The sequence below is a fragment of the Ostrea edulis genome, chromosome 8 (genome assembly GCF_947568905.1).
Source record: "Ostrea edulis chromosome 8, xbOstEdul1.1, whole genome shotgun sequence".
Taxonomy (NCBI): Eukaryota; Metazoa; Mollusca; class Bivalvia; order Ostreida; family Ostreidae; genus Ostrea; species Ostrea edulis.
In genome coordinates this window covers 28,020,207-28,044,860 of record NC_079171.1, presented here as the reverse complement: position 1 = coordinate 28,044,860, position 24,654 = coordinate 28,020,207, and the positions used below count along the sequence as shown (strand labels likewise).

The 24,654-nt window shown below is 36.8% G+C and overlaps 1 protein-coding gene across 2 annotated transcripts in view; it reads right to left on the bottom strand.

The window, feature by feature from the left end:
- Window positions 1–24,081, bottom strand: part of LOC125662024 (uncharacterized) — a 62,705-nt gene extending 38,624 nt beyond the window's left edge. For both annotated transcript variants that reach the window (XR_007365227.2, XM_048894199.2), the window contains exons 1-10: window positions 23,989–24,081; window positions 16,994–17,182; window positions 11,798–11,992; window positions 8,075–8,206; window positions 7,730–7,951; window positions 4,902–5,132; window positions 3,948–4,073; window positions 3,530–3,670; window positions 2,325–2,465; window positions 522–662 (exon numbers count right to left, since the gene is read on the bottom strand). Coding sequence is in view for 1 of the 2 variants with exons in the window: in XM_048894199.2 (XP_048750156.2) it covers window positions 522–662; window positions 2,325–2,465; window positions 3,530–3,670; window positions 3,948–4,073; window positions 4,902–5,132; window positions 7,730–7,951; window positions 8,075–8,206; window positions 11,798–11,992; window positions 16,994–17,182; window positions 23,989–24,049 (1,579 nt within the window). In the remaining variant the exon portion in view is untranslated. The remainder of the gene's footprint in view (window positions 1–521; window positions 663–2,324; window positions 2,466–3,529; window positions 3,671–3,947; window positions 4,074–4,901; window positions 5,133–7,729; window positions 7,952–8,074; window positions 8,207–11,797; window positions 11,993–16,993; window positions 17,183–23,988) is intronic.
- Window positions 24,082–24,654: the final 573 nt, after the last annotated feature.

Here is a 24,654-nt window from a genome sequence, read left to right as displayed (position 1 = left end):
CTATTGTCATAAAGGATCCACACTTATTACGAAATTTCTGTTAGTATTTTTTTCAAAAGAGGTTGTTAACGCAAAACAATACCAACACACAAGTGTCGATATTGTTTACTATTCTCGTTAATTAAATTTAAAGTTTGATTTATTTTATCGTACACTCCTTTATTTAGGTAAAGGAACAAGTAAATGACAACTGTAATAGACTGTTTGCATGTACATGTATTACACATAATTTTGATGCAGTATTTCTTTCGACATGTTGTTGCGTAACTTAATAATCCATCAAGATAAATTATCATATATAAATCAGTGTGTAAATTTCTTGTATAAAATATTTCTTCTCGAAAATATACAGGCTTAATTTCTCTTAGAGAATGTATTATCAAGATGTTGCTTCTACTGACATAACTTGAATTATTTCATTATCGATAGAAAATAAATGAAATACAAGAAATAATCGTTAGCTATCAATAATAAACAAATAAAATGCACCAAATGCTAATAGATTAAGGTCCAACACAAACCAGAATCGCATGCATGACTTTTCCACCCGGCGGCGCATCCTCCGGTACAATATCCGGTCACGTGATCACACAAGTGGGGTGTTACACAGTGACTACTACATGTCCTTTCACAGTTCGGTCCATAAGAGCCGCTGATGCAAACTAGTTTCGAAAAATAAACATTACACAAGTATGGCCAATCAAACCTGTATGTATCTGTCTTAGATTTCAATATCTGAAAGGTAAATAACGAACAGTGATCAATCTCATAACTCCTATAAGCAATACAAAGTAGATAGTTGGGCAAACCCGGATCCCTGGACACACCAGAGGTGGGATCAGGTGCGTAGGAGGAGTAAGCATCCTCCGTCGACCAAACAAACCCGCCGTGAGTTCCATATCATGATCAGGTAAACGGAGTTATCCGTAGTCAAAATCAGTGTGTCAAGAACGGCTTAACGATCGGAATGCAACATGTCAGACAGCATTTGACACCATGATAGGTTGTATTGATGAACTAGATCGTTATAAAGAATATATAATTTGCGAAATGCTGACTTCAATCGAGACTGTTGAAACCCCTGTACCATCAACTTGTTTGTCAGTAGCTTGCCTCTATTTAAAAACTGACTATGCGCAGAACAAGCTCTTGTGGATCGAATCCGTTGGGATATATAAACACCATATGCAGGTGACAATGGAATATTGCTACAAAAATATGAAAAGGTGACGATGGAGAAGCTGAAATCATCCCGTTTGTCATACAGTTGAGTTGTCAGTTTGCCGTTAATGTCTACTTTCAATAAAATATCTAAGTATGAAGCAGAAGTGGACTACTCTGGTGTCTTTTATTTCGACCTCACAAATATATATTATATTAACACAGTATAACTATTTGGAACCCACCTTAGAGTTCGAACCCAGAGGTTTCGAAACTCACGAAATTGGTGAATTCCGTTCTGTTATTCATAAACATGTATTTTGCTTTAATACGGAATCAACAAAAATAAAGAACACAATGTTCCCTTAGAATATTTTGACCCCATTCCAAAACCCTGGAATCATGGAATTTACAATACCGGGAAAGGATTGACTACTTCTTATAATTATTTCTCTCAATTTAGTATATGTATTTAAATGTTTTACACATAAACACTTTACAACAAGCTTGCCCTTTCTGTGGAGTTAGAACTGCTACCTCAAAATTCACAAAATTTACAATTATGGTAGAGGCGTTATTGTTCTACATGACAGTGCATTTGACTTCTCTTATATATGTGCAGTTGTATAGAAATATTTTGCAAACTGGTCAAACTTTGGCAGTTTTTGTCCCTCCCCATAGATCCCGTGGAAGAAGGAATACTGAAATTTACAATTCATGGCCCCCACAAGATATTCCATACCGAATTTGAAAAGAATTGGAATGGTAGTTATCACGAAGTCATTTAAACAGTATGGCTTTTTTTTGTCCTACCCTGGTATGAAAGCTCCTATCCCTGGGATCATGAAATTTACTATTTTGGTAATTTAGTTTCAAGTATATAAAGTGATTTTATTCGAATTGTTTTATACATAAAACACAATATAACTTCACCCTGGATTTGAACTTCTATTATGGAGTTCCAGAAATTTACTATTTTGGCAGGGACCTTTCTGCTCTACATGACTTATATAGAGAGGATTTCTGAAAATCGGAATGGTGGTTATCAAGAAGGTACACCAATGTTTAGTTGTTAACGAACGATGTACACCAATTGTAATAGATCACAAGAGTGATTCAGGTGACTTAAAATACCCCAAAAATAATTATGATCAAACACAAACCAGAATTGCATGTATCATTTGTCCATCCGGCGGCGCATCCTCCATGACAAGTTCCGGTAACGTGATCACACTGGTAAGATGTCATACAGTGTCTGCTACATCTCATTCCACAGTTCTGTCCATACCAACCATTGTAACAAGCTAAATTCAACAAATGTATTAAATGTCTATGGTAAATGAAAAACATCTGTTTGACAATACAATTCATTTGTCTAGTTATATATTATCAAGGCGTTACTTCTAATGCGAAATTATACAATATGTCCTTATTGATAGGAAATAAGCATTCTGATGGGTATTACATGACAATACATAGTCCCCTACCGGTTGCAAAAATTACTGTACCACAACATTATTCAAAGTTCATTATGTAGATTATGGTAAAATGGAAAATTGGGGAACCACGATAGGAAATTAACTACTATTCGAATAGAGATTAGACCAGGGGAAAAAAGAGAAATTTACAATTAGGTTTAATTAGGTCTTTAACCAAGTCAACAAACTGTGAAATATAGGTGATCGTGAATAATTTAGCTATTTTGTTGTATTACTATGCTAGAAGTTATAATGAGTGTTCTATTTACAGAGATAAGAAACTTGGATGTAACCTAACAATTCATGCTATTTTTCTAAGTCCAAGGGTCATTACTTAATGAAAAATCAATGGACCGAGATGAATTTCGAACTTGATCGGTAACTTGTTATGCCAATGCAATGTACCAAATATCAATTGAATATCTGCAAGCACAACCAAAAAAAGTCTAGAAAACTTATAATCCATGCTATTTTTTAAGTCCAAGGGCCATAAATTAATGAAAAATCAACGAACCACGACGAAATTTGAACTGGTTCTATAACTTGTTATGACAAAGCAATGTACCAAATATCAAATGAATATCTGCAAGAACAACCAAAAAGTCTGGAAAACTGATAATTCACACTATTTTTCTAAGTCCAATTTAAGTTAAAAAAACAAGCAACGGACCGGGATCAAATTCGAACTTGATCAGTAACTTGTAATGGCAAAGCAATATACCAAATATAAAATAAATATCTGCAAGAACAGAGACAAAAGTGCGAAAAACTGGACTGACGGACAGACAGACAGACGGACGGAGCGCAAACCTAAAGTCCCCTTCGACTTCGTCGGTAGGGGACTAATAAATACAATGCAAAAAGGTTATGAATTAAGATTAAACACGAACGTTGATTGCATTCATTATTCATCCATCCGGCGGTGCATCCTCCATGACAAGTCCCGATCACATGATCACACACGTGAGGTGTTAAACAATGATCGCTACATATCATTGCACAGTTAGGTCCATACGTGCCAGTGAAACAAGCTAAATTCCAAAATAATACATTAAACGGGCATGGTAAATCAAAATCATCTATGCTGTATTTCAATGTAAATAGCAATAGTACAGTTGATTTTTCTAGATAAATATTAGCTTGAAATCTTGCATATTTTAATCTACGTTTTAATCATAACGGTGTTATTTTCGAGGAACCTTATTTACAATTACTTGCAGTTCAACCTATGTCACAACCGTATAAACAATCTCTAGTTAGGTGAATATTTTGGAAATATTTCCAAATAGGTAACATTTTATTGATTACCTTGTCGGCAGTTCCAGCCCATGTATCCAGCATAACATGAAAAACAGGACCCGTCAAAAGAATGACACTCCGCGCAATTCACATAGCATGGTGTGCATGGGCTACCATAATGATTACGAGGACATCCTGAGTGGAACACAAAAAATACACACGAAAGAATGAAAATTCTTGTTTATGGATATGCTGGATTACTCTTAGTTTTCATTTTATATTACATTGTTTTTCCCTATAATAGTTCTAAAACCTCATTGTTATTTCGGATTTCAAACATTTCGGTTGAGCATCACTGAAGAGACATTATTTGTCGAAATGCGCATCTAGTGCATCAAAATTGATACCGTATAAGTTTTACATACAGTAACATTTATTATATCCAATATGCACCTGGGTTTCGAACAGGTGCCAAGTACCTCTTGTTTGTCGTAAATGGTGGCTTACAAGGGTGGGCCTTCGGATGAGACCGCAAAAGGTGAGGTCCCTTATTAATCAAATATAGACCTGTAACGCTGTACATCGATATGACTGGAGGATGACAGAAGTCAAAACGCCGTAACTATACACAGCAAATAAACTAAAACCTTAATGTTAACGCGAGTGCCCTGGATCACTTTAATGTGTTGACATTTTCTGAATTTAAGGACGTCTCGTCCGCCGCCATTCTTACAAGAAATGTCTTATTCTGATTCACATAATGTATTACATAATGTTATTATATATATATGTGTTATTGTGTATAACATAATGTATAGAACAAAATGCCATTCTTGTCGTTTGTCCTGAAGAAGGGACAGGTCGTCCCGAAAAGTTGACAATCATGTTGTTCGTGTCGTTGGTCATTTTAGTGCTGTGTAAAGATAGACAGATACATATACAGGTCTTTTGAGTTATATATATATAGTGTTTTATATATATATATATATATATATATATATATATATATATATGGTTGCTTACCATTAACTTTCAGTTCACATAGCAAAACTGAGGTATTGCCCATTTCTTCGAGTTCGTCAACTGAAAGCTTGAAAGTAATATTGATGGAGTTTACAGGATATGGAAATGACATTTTTACTTCTGAGATATTCGGGGATATCTTCTCTACTCCAGTTTGATAGAACGGCACCCGAGATTGGTACCGATTTGAATTTGAAATCATCGTAAAATCGACTCGAATATCAGCAGCATCTGTCAAAATATGAAATGAAGATGTAGGAAAGTCAATGATAAAAAAGCAATTGGGATATAAATAAATGGTTGTCATAGAAATGGGCGAACATCATATAGAATTTCACTGTAGAGGACGTGGAAAATTATAAGAGGCATGGGGTCTGGGTACTAAATTTAAACCCCGAATAGATTCACCTATACTATATTTTGATTTTTTTTAAGCTGTCGCGGTAGTTTAGTTCACACCCTAATAAGTAGAAATTGCTGTGTTTTAAACTCATCTAGTGATATAGTCATATGTAGGGTTATATCGGAAACAAAGCATTATCGAATGCATGAAAGGTGAAGATAACGAACAGTGATCAATATCATAACTCATATAAGCAATACAAAATAGATAGTTGGGCAAACACGGACTCCCGGATACATCAGAGATGGCATAAGGTGTCTACGATGAGTAAGCATCCCCTGTCGACCGGTCACACCTGCTGTGAGCCCTATATCTTGATCAGGTAAAACGGGGTTATCCACAGTTAAGAACGGTATAACAATCGGTATGAAACACATCAGACAGCAATTGAGACCCAATGGTAGGTTGTGTTGAAAACTAGATCGTTATAAGGACCATAGAATTTGCGAAATGCTAACTTTAATCGAGACTGTTGAAACCCCTGCACCATCAACTTGTTTGTCAGTAGCTTGCCTTTATTTAAAAACTGACCCTATGCAGAACAAGCTCTTGCGTATCGAATGATTTGTGAGATATAAACACCGTATGCAGGTGATAATGGAATATTGCTACATACACATGGGAATTTCACGACGAAGAAGCTGTCATATAGTTGACTTGTTAGTTTGCTGTTAATGTGTACTTTCAATAAAATATCTAAGTATGAAGCAGAAGTGGACGACTCTGTGGTGTCACACCGGAGTATGCATCTTTATTAGATAATTACTTTCAGCCATATTCCTATAATGAATACAAAATTCATAAATCTCAATTTAACATGAAACTGTTGTAAACGGCATGGAAGAAACTTTATCGGTCATCATCAGTAATTTATCCCGTCATCAAATCATATACATTGTACCAAGATTTAATTCCTTCGTCATAACATAAATTCATAACATCAGTCGTCATGAAAATGTATCTAAGGTATTAAATAGCCATACGTCTTATTAGTTTCAAAGATTTACTAGCCTAATCTCATTATTTAGAAAATTACAAGTCCGTAAATAAAACAAACATTCAAGGCATTCCTCAGGAAAGTATTGAACACATCTTCTGTGTATGCTGTCAATGTATCCTGTCTCATTCGTATAATGAATTTTTAAATCAAACCAGGCTATTGACAAACAAGAGACTCACAGACCTTAACGGGCACCTGAGTATCATATCACGTACAGGGAGTCTCATATTTGCATTGAAGCCTCAATATGGAGTCCTTTGTGCCCACATTTATGATCTTTCATAATCTGCACACAAATTCCTATTCATTTACAGAAGAAAAAACAATGGAAGTTTGAAGCTTTATAAATCATTTTGACAATATTCGCCTTTCAACTCCCATCCCTGACCCAGGAATAGCACAATTGAAGAAGAGGACATTACAGACATTATAATCACTTAGATGTTCCCCGTGACTGTAAAAGTAGAATAAAAATATAAATTTGTTTATACATTTTTAATTGTGTGGCTATAAAGGTTTTTTTTTCCTCCCACATGTGAAGGAGAAGAGAAGAGTTTTGAAAATACTGCCACTTTTAGTATATTTTGTCCCATTCTTCAATCAGAGATGATGCATCCCGCTAATAATAATGATTGGTTTTATATAGCGCTTTTTCCAGCGTATGCTGCTCAAAGCCCTTTACAACACATTATTACCCCGGCTGACCTTTTATCAATCTAGAACTTCCTCAGCTTCCTGGGAAGCATACAGTGCAAGCTGCCGTTACAGGCGCTAGAACACTATCACTCTAACAATATCTTTCAATGTCTATAGCTAAGTACCCCTTTTACACTTGGGTGAAGTGAGGGAATTCATGTAAAGTGCCTTTCCCAAGGACACAACGCCAGTCCTGCCACGGCCAGGACTCGAACCCACGACCTTTCGGTCGAGAGTCCGACAGCCTAACCACTAGGCCATCGACGCCATAATGAATAGACATTTTAGCACACGCTTTTTTTGGCTCATCTGAATGAAAGAAAGGTGAAAATAACTAACAATGACCGTCTATAACAATATTTTCTACAACTGCACATCGGTTATGAAAATTGTGAATTTCATGATATCAAGGGTAAGGGGTTTGCTACCAGGGTGAGAACAATTTGTCATAGTGATTAAATGTCTTTATCAGTTGAACCACCTCTTTAATTTTGCTATTAAATATAATATTAAAACTAAATGCATATTTCGGAAATATGGAAAGGTATGCACCAACACGGTGTATTTCGTAACCCCAGTGTAGAGGGTTTAATTCAAGGGCGGATTATTATAAATTTTGTAGCGCTTGGAGCTAGTGATGCCTGTGATAAATAATCAGGTGACTGGTAAGACCTGTGGGCCTCTTGTTTCGATCTCTTTGGTTGAGGAGTTGAAAACGTAACACTGAACCTTTGTAATCAAAATAAAGCTGCACATCTTTGACGTTAGGCGTATTCATGACCTCTAATCTCATAGCACATGCTCTATTTAGGCAAGATCTGAGATCGATACAGCTTGGCTGTGTGGTGTCTCCATCTACCAGTAGATAGGAAGGCAGGTGAACATCAAAATTTCCATCGTTGTAATACAGGTGTGTGTCTGTCATCTGAACTTTATCATCGGTACCTGTACCTACAAAATGATAATTTCAAATACCGATGCATTTCTGTCCAATTTGAAATTTGAATTCAAAAATTTATAGATTACAAGGAATTCAGTTTTGTGTTATTTCAAACTTTACGATAGTTTATATACTTGTGCTACAGTTAGGCCCCTTGTAACCAGTGTTGCAGACGTAGCATTCTCCGTTGTTTACGTCACATACTTTACAGTTGTCGTCCTTGATACATGGCTGACAGTCACATCCAAAATAATCTGACTCACAACCTAAAAGGATTTACAAATCACATTTGTCTTTTTATGTGTGTTATTCTTCGTACCCAAAGCAAATCAAATGTTCAACATTCATTTTGGATATTTCAGTGTTATACGAGATAAGCTGTAAAAACAACAAGTTTCAAACCTATTACTATATAGAATTACCCGTTTAGGTATCGTGTATCATTTCTATAAAATTCACTTTAAATCAGAAACTTCTACGTGAGAAGAAAAATCTCTCGATGTGGCCTTCAATTCGACATTTCGATGACGTTTTGTCTATTAACAATAATAACTTTCATTCATATGTCGATTGTATATATTCCTGTGAGCTCGAAATAAAGAACACCACAGAGTCGTTCACTTCTGCTTCATACTTAGATATTTTATTGAAAGTAGACATTAACGGCAAACTGACAACTCAACTGTATGACAAACGGGATGATTTCAGCTTCTCCATCGTCAACTTCCCATATTTATATAGTAATATTCCATTATCACCTGCATATAGTGTTTATATATCTCAACTGATTTGATATGATAGAGCTTGTTCTGCATATAGTCAGTTTTTAAATCGAGGTAAGCTACTGACAAACAAGTTGATGGTACAGGGGTTTCAACAGTCTCGATTGAAGTCAGCATTTCGCAAATTCTATGGTCGTTATAACGATCTAGTTCGTCAATACAACCTATCATTGGGTCAAATGTTGTCTGACGTGTTTCATACCGATTGTTAAGACGTTATTGGCACACTGAATTTGACTACGGATATCTCCGTTTACCTGAACAGGATATAGGGCTCATGGCGGGTGTGACCAGTCGACAGGGGATGCTTACTCCTCCTAGGCACCTGATCCCACCTCTGGTGTGTCCAGGGGTCCGTGTTTGCCCAACTATCTATTTTGTATTGCTTGTAGGAGTTATGAGATTGATCACTGTTCGTTATTTTCGCCTTTCATATACCCTGATTGAAGACCAAGATTCCTGGAACATTGCTGGAAGACATTTTCCTCTGGTATAGGTTAATTAAAATGTGGTTTTATTCTTGCTGACGTAAAATTTAGATGTTGCCAACCAGCCTGGAAATTCTGTAAGTTACTTGTCATCTATTTACCCCATGCTAAAACTCACCAAACATTTCCAATCACATCTAACCGATGCTAAAACTCACCAAACATTTCCAATCACATCTAACCGATGCTAAAACTCACCAAACATTTCCAATCACATCTAACCGATGCTAAAACTCACCAAATATTTCCAATCACATCTAACCGATGCTAAAACTCACCAAACATTTCCAATCACATCTAACCGATGCTAAAACTCACCAAACATTTCCAATCACATCTAACCGATGCTAAAACTCATCAAACATTTCCAATCACATCTAACCGATGTTAAAACTCACCAAACATTTCCAATCACATCTAACCGATGCTAAAATTCACCAAACATTTCCAATCACATCTAACCGATGCTAAAACTCACCAAACATTTCCAATCACATCTAACCGATGCTAAAACTCACCAAACATTTCCAATCACATCTAACCGATGCTAAAACTCACCAAGCGTTTCCAATCACATCTAACCGATGCTAAAACTCACCAAACATTTCCAATCACATCTAACCGATGCTAAAACTCACCAAACATTTCCAATCACATCTAACCGATGCTAAAACTCACCAAACATTTCCAATCACATCTAACCGATGCTAAAACTCACCAAACATTTCCAATAACATCTAACCGATGCTAAATTTTACGAAACGTTTCCAATTACATCTAACTTATGCTAAAACTCGCCAAATATTTCACATCATTACTAACCCGTGTTCAAACTCACCAAGCCTTTCCAATAACATCTAACCGATGCTAAAACTCACCAAACGTTTCCAATCACATCTAACCCATACTAAAGCTTAACAAACATCATTTTCGCATCATATCTAACCCATGCTAATACTCGCCTAATATTTCCAATCATATGTATCCCATGATAAAACTTACCCAACATTTCCAATCACATCTAACTTATGCTAAAACTCGCCAAATATTTCACATCATTACTAACCCGTGTTAAAACTCACCAAGCGTTTCCAATCATATCTAATCCATGTTAAAAGTCACCAAACATTTCCTATTACATCTAACTAGTGCTTAAGCTCATTAAACGTTTCCAATCACATGTAACCCATGTTAAAATTCACCAAACATGTCACATAATATCTAACCCATGCTAAAGCTCACCAAACATTTCCAATCACATATAACCCAGGCTAAAACTCACCAAACAGTTCACATCCTATCTAATCCATGCTAAAACTCACCAAGCGTTTCCAATCACATCTAACCCATGCTAAAACTCACCAAACATGTCACATAATATCTAACCCATGCTAAAGCTCACCAAGCGTTTCCAATCACATATAACCCATGCTAAAACTCACGAAACATTTCACATCCTATCTAATCCATGCTAAAACTCACCAAGCGTTTCCAATCACATATAACCCATGTTAAAAGACACCTAACGTTTCCTCTGACATTTAACCCATTTAAAAACTCGCCAAACGTTTCCAATCACATCTAACTCGTGCTAAAACTCCCCAAATGTTTCCAAACATATCCACGTCGCAGTTGCACAACTCAATTCGAAAGTACATCAAGAGAATACACTTTAAATGTGTATGGTTTATCAAAAAATTATATAATCTCGTAGGGAACCGGGTTAGAATACTTCCTTGGTACACCTTGGTTGTCGTAAGAGGCGATAAAGTGTCGCGGGCCTTAGGATGATACCGCAAAACTCGAGGTCCCATGTCACAGCAGATGTGCCACAATAACGACCTATCCCTGCTCAAAGACCTTAAGTGCCGAGCACAGGTCTAAATTTTGCAGTCCTTCACCGGCAATGGAGACGTCTCCATATGAGTGTAATATTTTCGAGAGGGACGTTAAGCAAGATACAATCAGTCAATAAATTAATATTCAGTAGAAGTATTTCTTAAAATACGGATGTATATTTAATTGCTGTTATAAAATTTAGAAATTCATTTCAAAATTAAGGATTATCTCTCTCACGCATAGCTCTTATCCTTAGGCGAATTTGACTCCACTTTTTTGGCATACTGGTTTTTTTTTTTTTTTTTTTCTATAACAGCTCTAAAACTTCATTGTTCTTTTGGATTTCAAACATTTCGGTTGAGCATCACTGAAGAGACATTATTTATCAAAATGCGCATCTGGTGCATCAAAATTGGTACCGTATAAGTTTTACACTCAGTAGTAGCATCTAATTAATTAGAGGAAGAGGGTGTTACCTTATCAAGGGTAACCAAGTTCCTCAAATGCGATTGAAATCATTCTTTTATTTTTTCACATTTGCAGCGTGTTTTAATGCATTGATGAAAAGTCATGCAGATGGTCATTACATCCATGAAATAGTTTTCCTTTGGTTAATTAAAACTGTGTAGTAATTAAAGTTGAAATGGGTTTAAACTGCAAAAGTTTGCAGTAGACCACAACAGATTTTCATTTCAGCAATTCAAAACGAGAACTTGTTAGATATATAAATTCAGATGTAAGAACTCACCATATATTTCTATTTCGCACAACTCAAATTCAAAGTCGTTAGTGGTCCAGAAAGAAAGGTCGACTCGGCGTCCAGTCCGTTGAAGATGAAATTCTACTTTTTGAGTAATGTTCGAGACGTATGTTTCGTAAACACTAAATGGCCAAGTGTTTGAGTCGTCGCTATAACGGAATGTTGCCATCCCCGAAATATTTCCTACAGTAGAGGTGAAACAAAGACATTAAACTTGTGAATTTCTATACCAAAGCGGAAGTAATCTCTACTAAGTTATTAAAGCTGGCAACAATACCCATTTCTCAGATTACCCGCCATATTTATGTCAGTTTTACCCTCAACATAGCTAAACAACATGCGATTGTGATACCTCGATCTGACCATTTCTCTGGTGTGTCCAGTGTTTGCCGAGCTCTCTGTTTTGTATTGGTTATAGGAGTTATGCAATTGATCGCTGTTCGTTATCTTCAACTTGCATTAATGTGTAGAGAATGAGATCGTATATTAAAGCATTATACATTACTCAAAATTACAACAAACTTACCTTACATTACTAAAACCATTCTGAAACTTTTAAAAGAATTAGACGAAAATACGACAAAAAAGATTTACTTGTAAGTGTATACAGGTATTAGTAGTGTAAATAACATGCAAGTACCATGTAAGTAACATATAAGTATCATGTAAGTAACATATAAGTACCATGTAAGTAACATATAAGTATCATGTAAGTAACATGTGAGTAGCATGTAATTAATATTTAAGCAACCTGCTCTAAAAAGAATGTTTTCACAAGGGAGTCTTGACATTAGGATCCGCATATTTGTTTAATAATTATTTACTGGAATAAGCAAAGGACACAAAATCTATATCATTCACATCTTGCAAAATACAGTGCATTGGCATAAAAGAAAAATGAAGATAACATACAATGATCTATCTTATAGATCACATACATGTCGATAATACAAAATTGAGAATATTACAAGAATAGATCCCTGGATACACTAGAGGTGGTATTAGATACCTAAGAGGACTAAGCATCCCCTGTTGACCGGTCACACCGGCTGGGAGCCTTATATCGTGTTATAGAGATGTTTCTGAACATGAATCGAATATGAAGATTAACATAAATATGAAAATGATGCATCCCGATCCTGATTGGAAAGAAAATTCCGAATATGACCATGAAACACAGTAAATTGGAGATAGTTAATTCATATGGCGGCCGCCACTTAATTCAACTTGCAACCACCACTTATTATCTGTCACAGTCTGGAGGACGCCACCTAATTTGTTTGGCAATGGCCACTTCATTTATCTGGCGGCCGCCACTTCATTTATGTGATAGTCGCTTAGTCCCCTCAGCAGTACGAAGTAAATTGTTTTTGAAATATACAGCTGTCATGAATATAAATATAAATTTTTCAACACAAGTTATTTGATCATTTATAAAGTAATTTGTAAACGGCGGAAAATGTACAGTTAACGTTACTACAATATTTTTACATACCCGGAGTCTGAATTTACTGGGTCAGGGAATTTCATGGTTTTATATGATAAAAACTAAATTTGTTTAAATATTATATTTTACTAATAGATTTAAATATTTGTGAGATACAAAATATGCTTAACACTGCATGGATATTGGGAGGGGTCCCCCCACATCATCCTTTTTAAAAAAAAAATGCGTACATAACTGAAAGTTGTTTAAAACCAGTAAGTCTTTTAGTGTGACATTCAGGATGAGAATTCCATGTTTATATACATTCAGTTGTGTAATAATGGAGTTTGGAGAAGAACGGAGAAAGTGTGTTCGATTCTCCAAACCAGAAGTTTTACCCCAATATCTCACCACGCACCCATGCTCTGTTTCTTTCTCTACGCACACATCCTCTCTCCTTCACAGACACGCACATCATCTCTCTCTCACACACAACACCAACACAACCTTTCTCTCTCACACAAATAAATCCTCTGTCACACACATCCATTATCTCACACTCCTCTCTCTCACATACACACAAACACATCCTCTTTCATACACACAAACACATCCTCTCTCACACACACAAACACATCCTCTCTCATACACACAAACATATCCTCTCTCATACACACAAACACATCCTCTCTCTCACACACAAACACATCATCTCTCACACACAAACACATCCTCTCTCATACACATAAACACATCCTCTCTCATACACACAAACACATCCTCTCTCATACACACAAACACATCATCTCTCATACACACAAACACTTAATATCTCACACACAAACATCCTCTCTCACACACACAAACACATCCTCTCTCATACACACAAACACTTCCTCTCTCACACACACAAACACATCCTCTCTCATACACACAAACACATCCTCTCTCATACACACAAACACATCCTATCTCATACACACAAACATATCCTCTCTCATACACACAAACACATCCTCTCTCTCACACACAAACACATCCTCTCTCACACACAAACACATCCTCTCTCATACACATAAACACATCCTCTCTCATACACACAAACACATCCTCTCTCATACACACAAACACTTAATCTCTCACACACAAACATCCTCTCTCACACACACAAACACATCCTCTCTCATACACACAAACACATCTTCTCTCATACACACAAACACTTCCTCTCTCACACACACAAACACATCCTCTCTCACACACACAAGCACATCCTCTCTCACATACACAAACACATCCTCTCTCACACACACAAACACATCCTCTCACATACACACAAACACATCCTTTCTCACACACACACAAACACATCCTCTCTCTCACACACAAACACATCCTCTCTCATACACACAAACACTTCCTCTCTCACACACACAAACACATCCTCTCTCACACACACAAGCACATCCTCTCTCACACACACAAACACATCATCTCTCACACACACAAACACATCCTCTCTCATACACACAAACACATCCTCTCACACACACACACAAACACATTCTCTCTCATACACACAAACACATCCTCTCTCATACACACAAACACATCCTCTCTCATACACACAAACACATCCTCTCTCATACACACAAACACATCCTCTCACACACACACAAACACATCCTTTCTCATACACACAAACACTTCCTCTCTCACATACACAAACACTTCCTCTCTCACACACACAAACACATCCTCTCTCATACACACAAACACATCCTCTCACACACACACAAACACATCCTCTCTCACACACACAAACACATCCTTTCTCATACACACAAACACTTCCTCTCACACACAAACACATCCTCTCTCACACATACAAACACATCCTCTCACATACACACAAACACATCCTCTCTCACACACACAAACACATCCTCTCTCATACACACAAACACATCCTCTCTCATACACACAAACACATCCTCTCACACACACACAAACACATCCTCTCACACACACACAAACATATCCTCTCACATACACACAAACACATCCTTTCTCATACACACAAACACTTTCTCTCTCATACACACAAACACTTCCTCTCTCATATACACAAACACATCCTCTCACACACACACAAACACATCCTCTCTCATACACACAAACACATCCTCTCACACACACACAAACACATCCTCTCATACACACAAACACATCCTCTCACACACATAAACACATCCTCTCTCACACACACAAACACATCCTCTCTCACACACACAAACACATCCTCTCATACACACAAACACATCCTCTCTCACACACACAAACACATCCTCTCTCATACACACAAACACATCCTCTCTCACACACACACAAACACATCCTCTCTCACACACACACAAACACATCCTCTCATACACACAAACACATCCTCTCTCATACACATAAACACATCCTCTCTCATACACATAAACACATCCTCTCTCACACACATAAACACATCCTCTCTCACACACAAACACATCCTCTCTCATACACACAAACACATCCTCTCACACACATAAACACATCCTCTCTCACACACACAAACACATCCTCTCTCACACACATAAACACATCCTCTCTCACACATAAACACTTCCTCTCTCATACACACAAACGCATCCTCTCTCTCACACACACCCATTCTCTCACACTCCCCCTCTCTCTCTCACACACACACACACACCACATATATTTATACCCACTCTTATACAACACGTACACATCCTCTCTCTCTCTCTCTCTCTCAGACACCACGCACACATCCTCTCTTCCACACACCACGCACACATCCTCTCTCTCTCGAACACCACGCACCCATTCTCCTTTCACCACACACACATATATATTTCTCCTTTTCATATCGTCTGTTGATGATTTTAAATATTTTCATACAATGCCTTGAAGAAACACGGGTCATGAAGACACGACATGTTTTTTCAAGAGCGTCTGTCCCATGTAGCACTAGGTCAAGGTCGACTGAAAATCCTTACCCTGTCTAATCATGTCTGCCTTTGTGCAGTTCGAAGAACAAAGTTATTTTTGAATAGCGTTCCAGTGGCGGATTTAGAGGGTAGGATTTGGAACCCCCTTTCCGCTCTTTTTTTAACACAGCCGAACCTATAAAGGAGGTGGTGAGTATTAATGAAAGGAAGAAGGAACAAAAATTTCAGTCGAAAATGCACCAATTTGAATCAATCTTTTTAAAAGTTTCAAGTGGGGGGGGGGGGGGCGTTCATTTAGGACAACGATCATTCATAAGACTTATATCAGTGATTTAGATACTACTCTATTAGCTAACAAAATCTAAAAGGCAGATCACTAAATAAGGAAATGGAATAAAATTCATCTATTTGCGATTTTAAGGAATTAAACAATTTTATGTTTTAAGCATCGAGATCGGGATGCATTATTGTAGTTTTATATTCGTTTCAGATTCATGTTCATCTTCATATTCGATTCATGTTCAGAGACATTTCTAATTCAGATGAAATGTTCACCAAAATAATGCATCGAATGCTGACAACCATTTGCTTTGACCTGTGATGATCAATTTCTAAATGCCGAGCGTTTGGCGATGGAGCGATCACTACCCATGTTTACGTCTTAGGTTTGACGCGGCCATGGCATGAGTGGGTTCGAAACCATGGTTAATTATGCTATTGTGATGTTACGTTTTGATAATAAATGTGTCTACCCACCTTTAAATGTTATCACTGAAGACCGTATGTTGCAAGTCTTTCCAAGATCGGTCGTGAATCTAAAGTTTCTCCCTTTAAAAGTATGACATGTATCCTTTTTTCCATCATTTATCCTCCACGTGTAAATTTGTCTAGCACCTTGTTCATTGTATTTGTAGGCAGTGAAGCTCTTTCCGCGTGCTACATTGTCTTTAGTAATAGAATTAAAAATACATGCATTAACATTCTTCTAAAGAATTGAAAAAGTGGCAGTTTGTATGTTCTTTTACTCCCCATTCCAAAATCATTTGGCCCCTACTCGTTTGTTAAAGCGAAGGAGACTATAGGTTTATATTATCTCCATCCGTCCCTCTGTCCCATTAGTGTTCTAGAACTGTTCCCGTTACGCTTGTGAGAATTCATTACAAACGTGCAGTGTAGCTTCAGAGTGGCTAACTACAGATCATCGTAAAAATCAATCGACAGGTGTCAAAAATGAAATTTTGATATCGTTACGGTTTTTTTTTTATATTCCTCTGGATTGTGTTGCGATGGAAAGACTGTAAAAGTAGGGCATCTGAATAGATGCTGACTAAAGAAATAATCTCGTCATTAATTTCCCATTTCAAAACATTAGTTTGAAAAGGAACATACCAATGAAAATATATATTTTTGTTAATTAATAACGCGGGTATTTTTCTGCAGTCGGTGAGCGAAGTCTGCACATGTTCGTTATCTATACAAGGCAATGAAATAGAGATATGAATGTTATATCGATGTGTATTTTCTGCAGAACCAGTCACCCATATTTAATGCTTATTGATCTGCATCGAAACTATGGAAACGGTACGTCGTACGATGACGGAGTGCTGGGTTTTCTTGATTACATTTACAATCATGGTTATCAAATGTACTACGTGGCATGCAGGATATTACATGTTTATGAATTGAATTAAAGAATTAACTAAGACTATTTCAACTCCGATAAGAACTACGAGGCAACTGTATGAACAACAAAACATCGAACCAACTCAATGCTGATAAACATGGTGAATTAGTACTAATATTTATAGCTCACAGTTCAAGGTCAAACAAGACAAAATTTAAATTCTCTCGAGTTGCACCCATCAATGCCGAATGGATAGGGGCATCGGAGGCGTATTACTTATTCTCAGAATATTTGTTCATGTTAAAACGTCATCATTTTCAGGGGAAACATCACTTAAAGGTGCTTAAAGGGACATGATTCTGACGTTTTGGAAGTCATTGCGCGACTCGAACTAACGCACGTAAAGGACACACTTTTCAAGATTTATTGTAGTGATTTTAATGTGAGTTATTGGTAGTGAGTTTCATGCGTGTTTACAAAAAGTGTGATTATGTGATTGTTATGACATACATCGATTATGACTTTGACTAAAGCTATAGTTTTCGACCTTATTAACATTAAATATTTTGTGCAAATGCCGTTAGGACGTGTTTTTTAGCGTACATGAGGTGTAACAACTAAGCACGTGATTTCCAACGCGCTTTGTGCGTTGACAGTAGACAGATACATGGATTTCATTCGGAGAAAATGTTATACGTTTGTTGACCTGTTTAAGGACGAACGACGGAGATTGTGATCGCTGATCAGATTTTCTCCGCATTTCTAAATGTAGCCAAATTGCACAAAAGTTAGTTAATTTTAACTGACAATTAACGTCTAGTTAAAACCTATATAAATGTAAGAGTTAATGACAAGTTAACTGTGTAAATGTTAATTAACCTTCGTGCAACTGGGTCCAGGATATTAAGAGCTAAACCTTTCCTGCACAATGTTGACCATGTTAGAGTATCAATAAAAACTGTGTAGTATATTCCAAGATTACGTAAACAATTATCATGACTGAAATTGAAAGGTCAGGAGAGAGAGAGAGAGAGAGAGAGAGAGAGAGAGAGAGAGAGAGAGAGAGAGAGAGAGAGAGAACACTGTGGGTATATACGTGTAGCTAGTTCCGTTCACATATAAACCGCTATATAGTTACTGTCTGCGTCTTGTAAGTTACTGCAACGCAGTGGTTCATATATGAGAAAACAATACATGTAATCTCAATTATTATGATAACTGGAGAAATACTGTGGCAGGCTACAATTGATCTAGCAATGTTCACTGAGAATATATCTGTATATGCAAGGGATTTATCAAAATGCAGTTGAGATATTTCCATGTATTGTTTCGCTAAAATAATTAAAAATGTAAGTTTAAATGCTTATTTAAATCATAATTCTGTGTTGTGAAATGTTTAGATTTGAAATAAGATATGCCAATGGTATCAAAACATCTATATCATAGAGTGGATAAAATGCGGAATAAGCAAAATAATATTTGTATGAATGCAGCTCTTGATTTGTATGTCACTGAACATAGATATATTCAACAGGTTACTATGCAATGTACCCCCTCCCCAGATTGCATAGAAAGAAAACCAAACAATTGATTATAATTAATATGTAAATCAACCAACAAATCTAAATTGGTAAAAAGTGAGCGTAAATAATATCATATTTCGATTTAAAGTTCATCTATTTAGTTGTATTACTGATAAAATCTGTAACAATAACGCAGTATTAAGTCTTCCCCGGAAGACATGTGTCGCCTGCTAGTTCATTCTATATGTAATATATCACGTATAATGTTGAAAAAGTAAATTATTGAAATGGTTTTTGTCACTAAACAGGAAGTTGATAAGCGACAGATTCGAAAATGTCTTACACAATACAGTTGGCCACAGTGATGCTCTGTGCCAAATATCAGGAAGTTGCCCCATGTGGTTCTTGAGAAAACTGTGACAGAAATTTTTTTTTGCTGTAAAAAATTCTAAGTCCCGGCAAACAGGAAGTTGATAAGCGACAGATTCGAAAATGTCTTACACAATACAGTTGGCCACACTGATGCTCTGTGCCAAATATCAGGGAGTTGCCCCATGTGGTTCTTGAGAAAACTGTGACAGAAATTTTTTTGCTGTAAAAAATTCTAAGTCCCGGCAAATAGGAAGTTGATAAGCGACAGATTCGAAAATGTCTTACACAATACAGTTGGCCACACTGATGCTCTGTGCCAAATATCAGGGAGTTGCCCCATGTGGTTCTTGAGAAAACTGTGACAGAAATTTTTTTGCTGTAAAAAATTCTAAGTCCCGGCAAATAGGAAGTTGATAAGCGACAGATTCGAAAATGTCTTACACAATACAGTTGGCCACACTGATGCTCTGTGCCAAATATCAGGGAGTTGCCCCATGTGGTTCTTGAGAAAACTGTGACAGAAATGTTTTTGCTGTAAAAAATTCTAAGTCCCGGCAAACAGGAAGTTGATAAGCGACAGATTCGAAAATGTCTTACACAATACAGTTGGCCACACTGATGCTCTGTGCCAAATATCAGGGAGTTGCCCCATGTGGTTCTTGAGAAAACTGTGACAAAAAATTTTTTGCTGTAAAAAATTCTAAGTCCCGGCAAATAGGAAGTTGATAAGCGACAGATTCGAAAATGTCTTACACAATACAGTTGGCCACACTGATGCTCTGTGCCAAATATCAGGGAGTTGCCCCATGTGGTTCTTGAGAAAACTGTGACAGAAATGTTTTTGCTGTAAAAAATTCTAAGTCCCGGCAAACAGGAAGTTGATAAGCGACAGATTCGAAAATGTCTTACACAATACAGTTGGCCACACTGATGCTCTGTGCCAAATATCAGGGAGTTGCCCCATGTGGTTCTTGAGAAAACTGTGACAAAAAATTTTTTGCTGTAAAAAATTCTAAGTCCCGGCAAATAGGAAGTTGATAAGCGACAGATTCGAAAATGTCTTGCACAATACAGTTGGCCACACTGATGCTCTGTGCCAAATATCAGGGAGTTGCCCCATGTGGTTCTTGAGAAAACTGTGACAGAATTTTTTTTTTGCTGTAAAAAATTCTAAGTCCCGGCAAACAGGAAGTTGATAAGCGACAGATTCGAAAATGTCTTACACAATACAGTTGGCCACACTGATGCTCTGTGCCAAATATCAGGGAGTTGCCCCATGTGGTTCTTGAGAAAACTGTGACAGAAATTTTTTTGTTGTAAAAAATTCTAAGTCCCGGCAAATAGGAAGTTGATAAGCGACAGATTCGAAAATGTCTTACACAATACAGTTGGCCACACTGATGCTCTGTGCCAAATATCAGGGAGTTGCCCCATGTGGTTCTTGAGAAAACTGTGACAGAAATGTTTTTGCTGTAAAAAATTCTAAGTCCCGGCAAACAGGAAGTTGATAAGCGACAGATTCGAAAATGTCTTACACAATACAGTTGGCCACACTGATGCTCTGTGCCAAATATCAGGGAGTTGCCCCATGTGGTTCTTGAGAAAATTGTGACAGAAATGTTTTGTGACGACGACGACGCCAGACGACGACGCAGGACGACGGATAGTGATCCCTATATGTCGCCACTGCGTAACGCAGGCGACACAATAATCATACCTTCATCTTTCACCTGTGGACAAGTGCAAATTAATTATTTTTTATATCAATTTCCAACTTTGTCAGAACGTGATTGTCTTGATATTTTTCGGATGTAGTTAATAGTGCAGACGAGGGCAGACGTCATTCTTACCTCACGCTGCAGCATAGACCACACCGCTACTCTGCCTTTTTCTTTATACTATTAAGAACCTTTGCTGTTATACAGGTGTGTATATTATGTACATTTGCTACGTGTTACTTTGTCTGCAATAATGTAAATTATATTAATTGTGCATTTAATTGAATTCCATGATTGCTTCCCGAGTTGTGTATTCGGTGAACTAATTTCCCGCCATATGCAGCATGTGCGTTGTTCTGTTAGATTATTTAGGTTGACGGAATTGATAGGACAATGAAGTAGGCAATTATATAATTTACCTTTCAACTATAGTTATGCATAACGGTATGAATGTCAATGTCCCAACTTTATTTTGAGTTGTAATGTACTCGTGGAATTCATATGTAGTATTCCGAAACTATTGTTTCCTCAGTTCGGAACTTGGTCGAGGTTCTGATTTTAGTGGGCGATATCAGTTACCTGTTTCTTTCTTTGTTTACCGATTAGTTGTTTTTATTTGAACACCATAAAAGGTAATTGAACGCATAAAATGCATGAATAAGACTTCACAATATGTAAATACTTATGATCTTCTTTACATTTTTATGCCCCCGAGATCGAAGATCGGGGGACATATTGTTTTTGTCCTGTCTGTCATTTTGTCTGAAACTTTAACCTTGCTAACAACTTTTGAACAGTAATTGATAGAGCTTTGATATTTCACATGAGTATTCCTTGTGATAAGACCTTTCCATGGGTACCAACATGTTTTACCCGTGACCTTGGAGTTTGACCTACTTTTTGAAAACTTTAACCTTGCTAATAACTTTTGAACAATAAGTGATAGAGCTTTGATGTTTCACATGAGTATTCCTTGTGACAAGACCTTTCCGTGGGTACCAACATTTTTGACCCCGTGACCTTGGAGTTTGACCTACTTTTTGAAAACTTTAACCTTGCTAATAACTTTTGAACAATAAGTGATAGAGCTTTGATGTTTCACATGAGTATTCCTTGTGACAAGACCTTTCCGTGGGTACCAACATTTTTGACCCCGTGACCTTGGAGTTTGACCTACTTTTTGAAAACTTTAACCTTGCTAATAACTTTTGAACAATAAGAGATAGAGCTTTGATATTTCACATGAGTATTCCTTGTTACAAGACCTTTCCGTTGCCTTTTGACCTTCACATTTGACCTACTTTTATTTATTTATTTTTTTACATTGGTCATAACTTCTAAATGGTAAATATTAGAGCTTTAATATTGTTCATGATCATTTCTTTTGACAAGATCTTTCTACTGGTACCAAGATATTTGCCCTTGTGACATTGGCCATCTTCGGAATTGGCCATTATCGGGGGCATTTGTGTTTCACAAACACATCTTGTTCATGTAATCTTTGTTCTTAATAATAAGGGAGTAGCTTGTCTTGTAAACTTTGACTTGTGACCCCCATATGGTATATCAGTTTGATGATGATTGTGTTGATGGATAAGTATATTACTTTTCTTGGCTGTATACATGTAGATGTCTGCTTGTTGGTAGCGACTATGTATATTATTGATTTGAAGTTAGGTCTTAGGACGATTGTATATCATAAGAGTCAGTATCTATGTCATGTTAAGTTGACTAGTTTGAGTGTATTAGTGTTTACACTTTATCATGAGTACATAATAGTATCATGTGTTATATTTAGTGTTACTCTCACACTATATATACTTGCATATGACTTTAGTGTTGAGTGGTTTGACCAAAGGTTGTGTGCACACATTACATAAATAAACTACATGTATTAGGTTACTTTATGACATCACCAACCATCATTCGATATACCTTTGTACATAATTCATAAATGTTGTTTACTGATTTGTACTTTGTTCTTTTTAGATCACTGCTGCCCTTTGGCATAATAAATTAAAGAAACGGACAAAAGTCTTGTCACTTGACTACACACCATTCATAAAAAAAATTAGTTTTTCAATTACAAACTGCACGTCAGAGTCTTGCACTTTTGGAATTCAAAATAAAAAAAAAAATGGCAGCGCCCATTTGGATCACAACAATTTCAGTGAAATTATGTAGATAGTATCTGTATTCTTTGCCGGATTTTGTCATTATTTTTTCTTTGTATTCACACAAGTGTTAGCTTTAAAGCTTTGCTTCCGAGGGTGGACCAAAGGTCCCGTCTGAGCTTCTCTCGGTACAAGAGACAGAAAAATAAGACTTGTATTGCAAAAACAAAAGGGGCCCGCCATTTGGAACGGTACCAAAAGTATTAGCAAGCTAAAATCGTTACGTAGTTATTCTATATTTCGTTGCTTTATTCACCTTTTTATAAATTAAAACAATCATTGTTTTGCAATATCTAATTTTTGAAATACATGTATTACATAAGTAACATAACCAACTTACAGAAAGCTGTAACTTCAGAGGCGAGGAACAACAAAAGGCAGCAATATACCGCAGACTTCATAGCTAAAGAACTGGGTATGTGCGACCAGGAACAAGAAATGACAAGTTGGTTTACTAAATCGACAGAGGCTAAGCAGGAAGAAAGAACTAGAATCCACCAATCAGGATTAAGATATTAGAATTTAAATTGCAAGATGTTTCGCATTACGGTGTGATTATGCTTGGTACTTAAATGTAACTTTACCCCTGAGATGTGTGATGATACGGGAAAATGAAACAACCCTCCGGATCAACACATCAGTTTCAAAAACGTTGAAACCTTACAGTGACCCGACATTAAAAAAGACATCAATATGTCGTGTAGCATATCCACGGTATGTAAATTATGATATACTCGTAGTTTTGTAATTGTCAGTGTGCAGGGACTGTATACTGCGATTCCTAATGGTTACTGCAGTGCAAAACGTAAATTAAAATGAACTTATGTTCAGTGTGTTTAAAAGAGAAGGATATGGTTGGGGAAGTTGCGAGTGGGTGAAAAAATATATTTAAGTGAGAAAACAATGTTAATTACAGTACTTTCATATTATAAAAATGGTGAAGCAAAGAGACGATGAAAGACTGTATTTTTCAGGTGGCGTCCACGCGTACGAAGCGTGAGTGCCA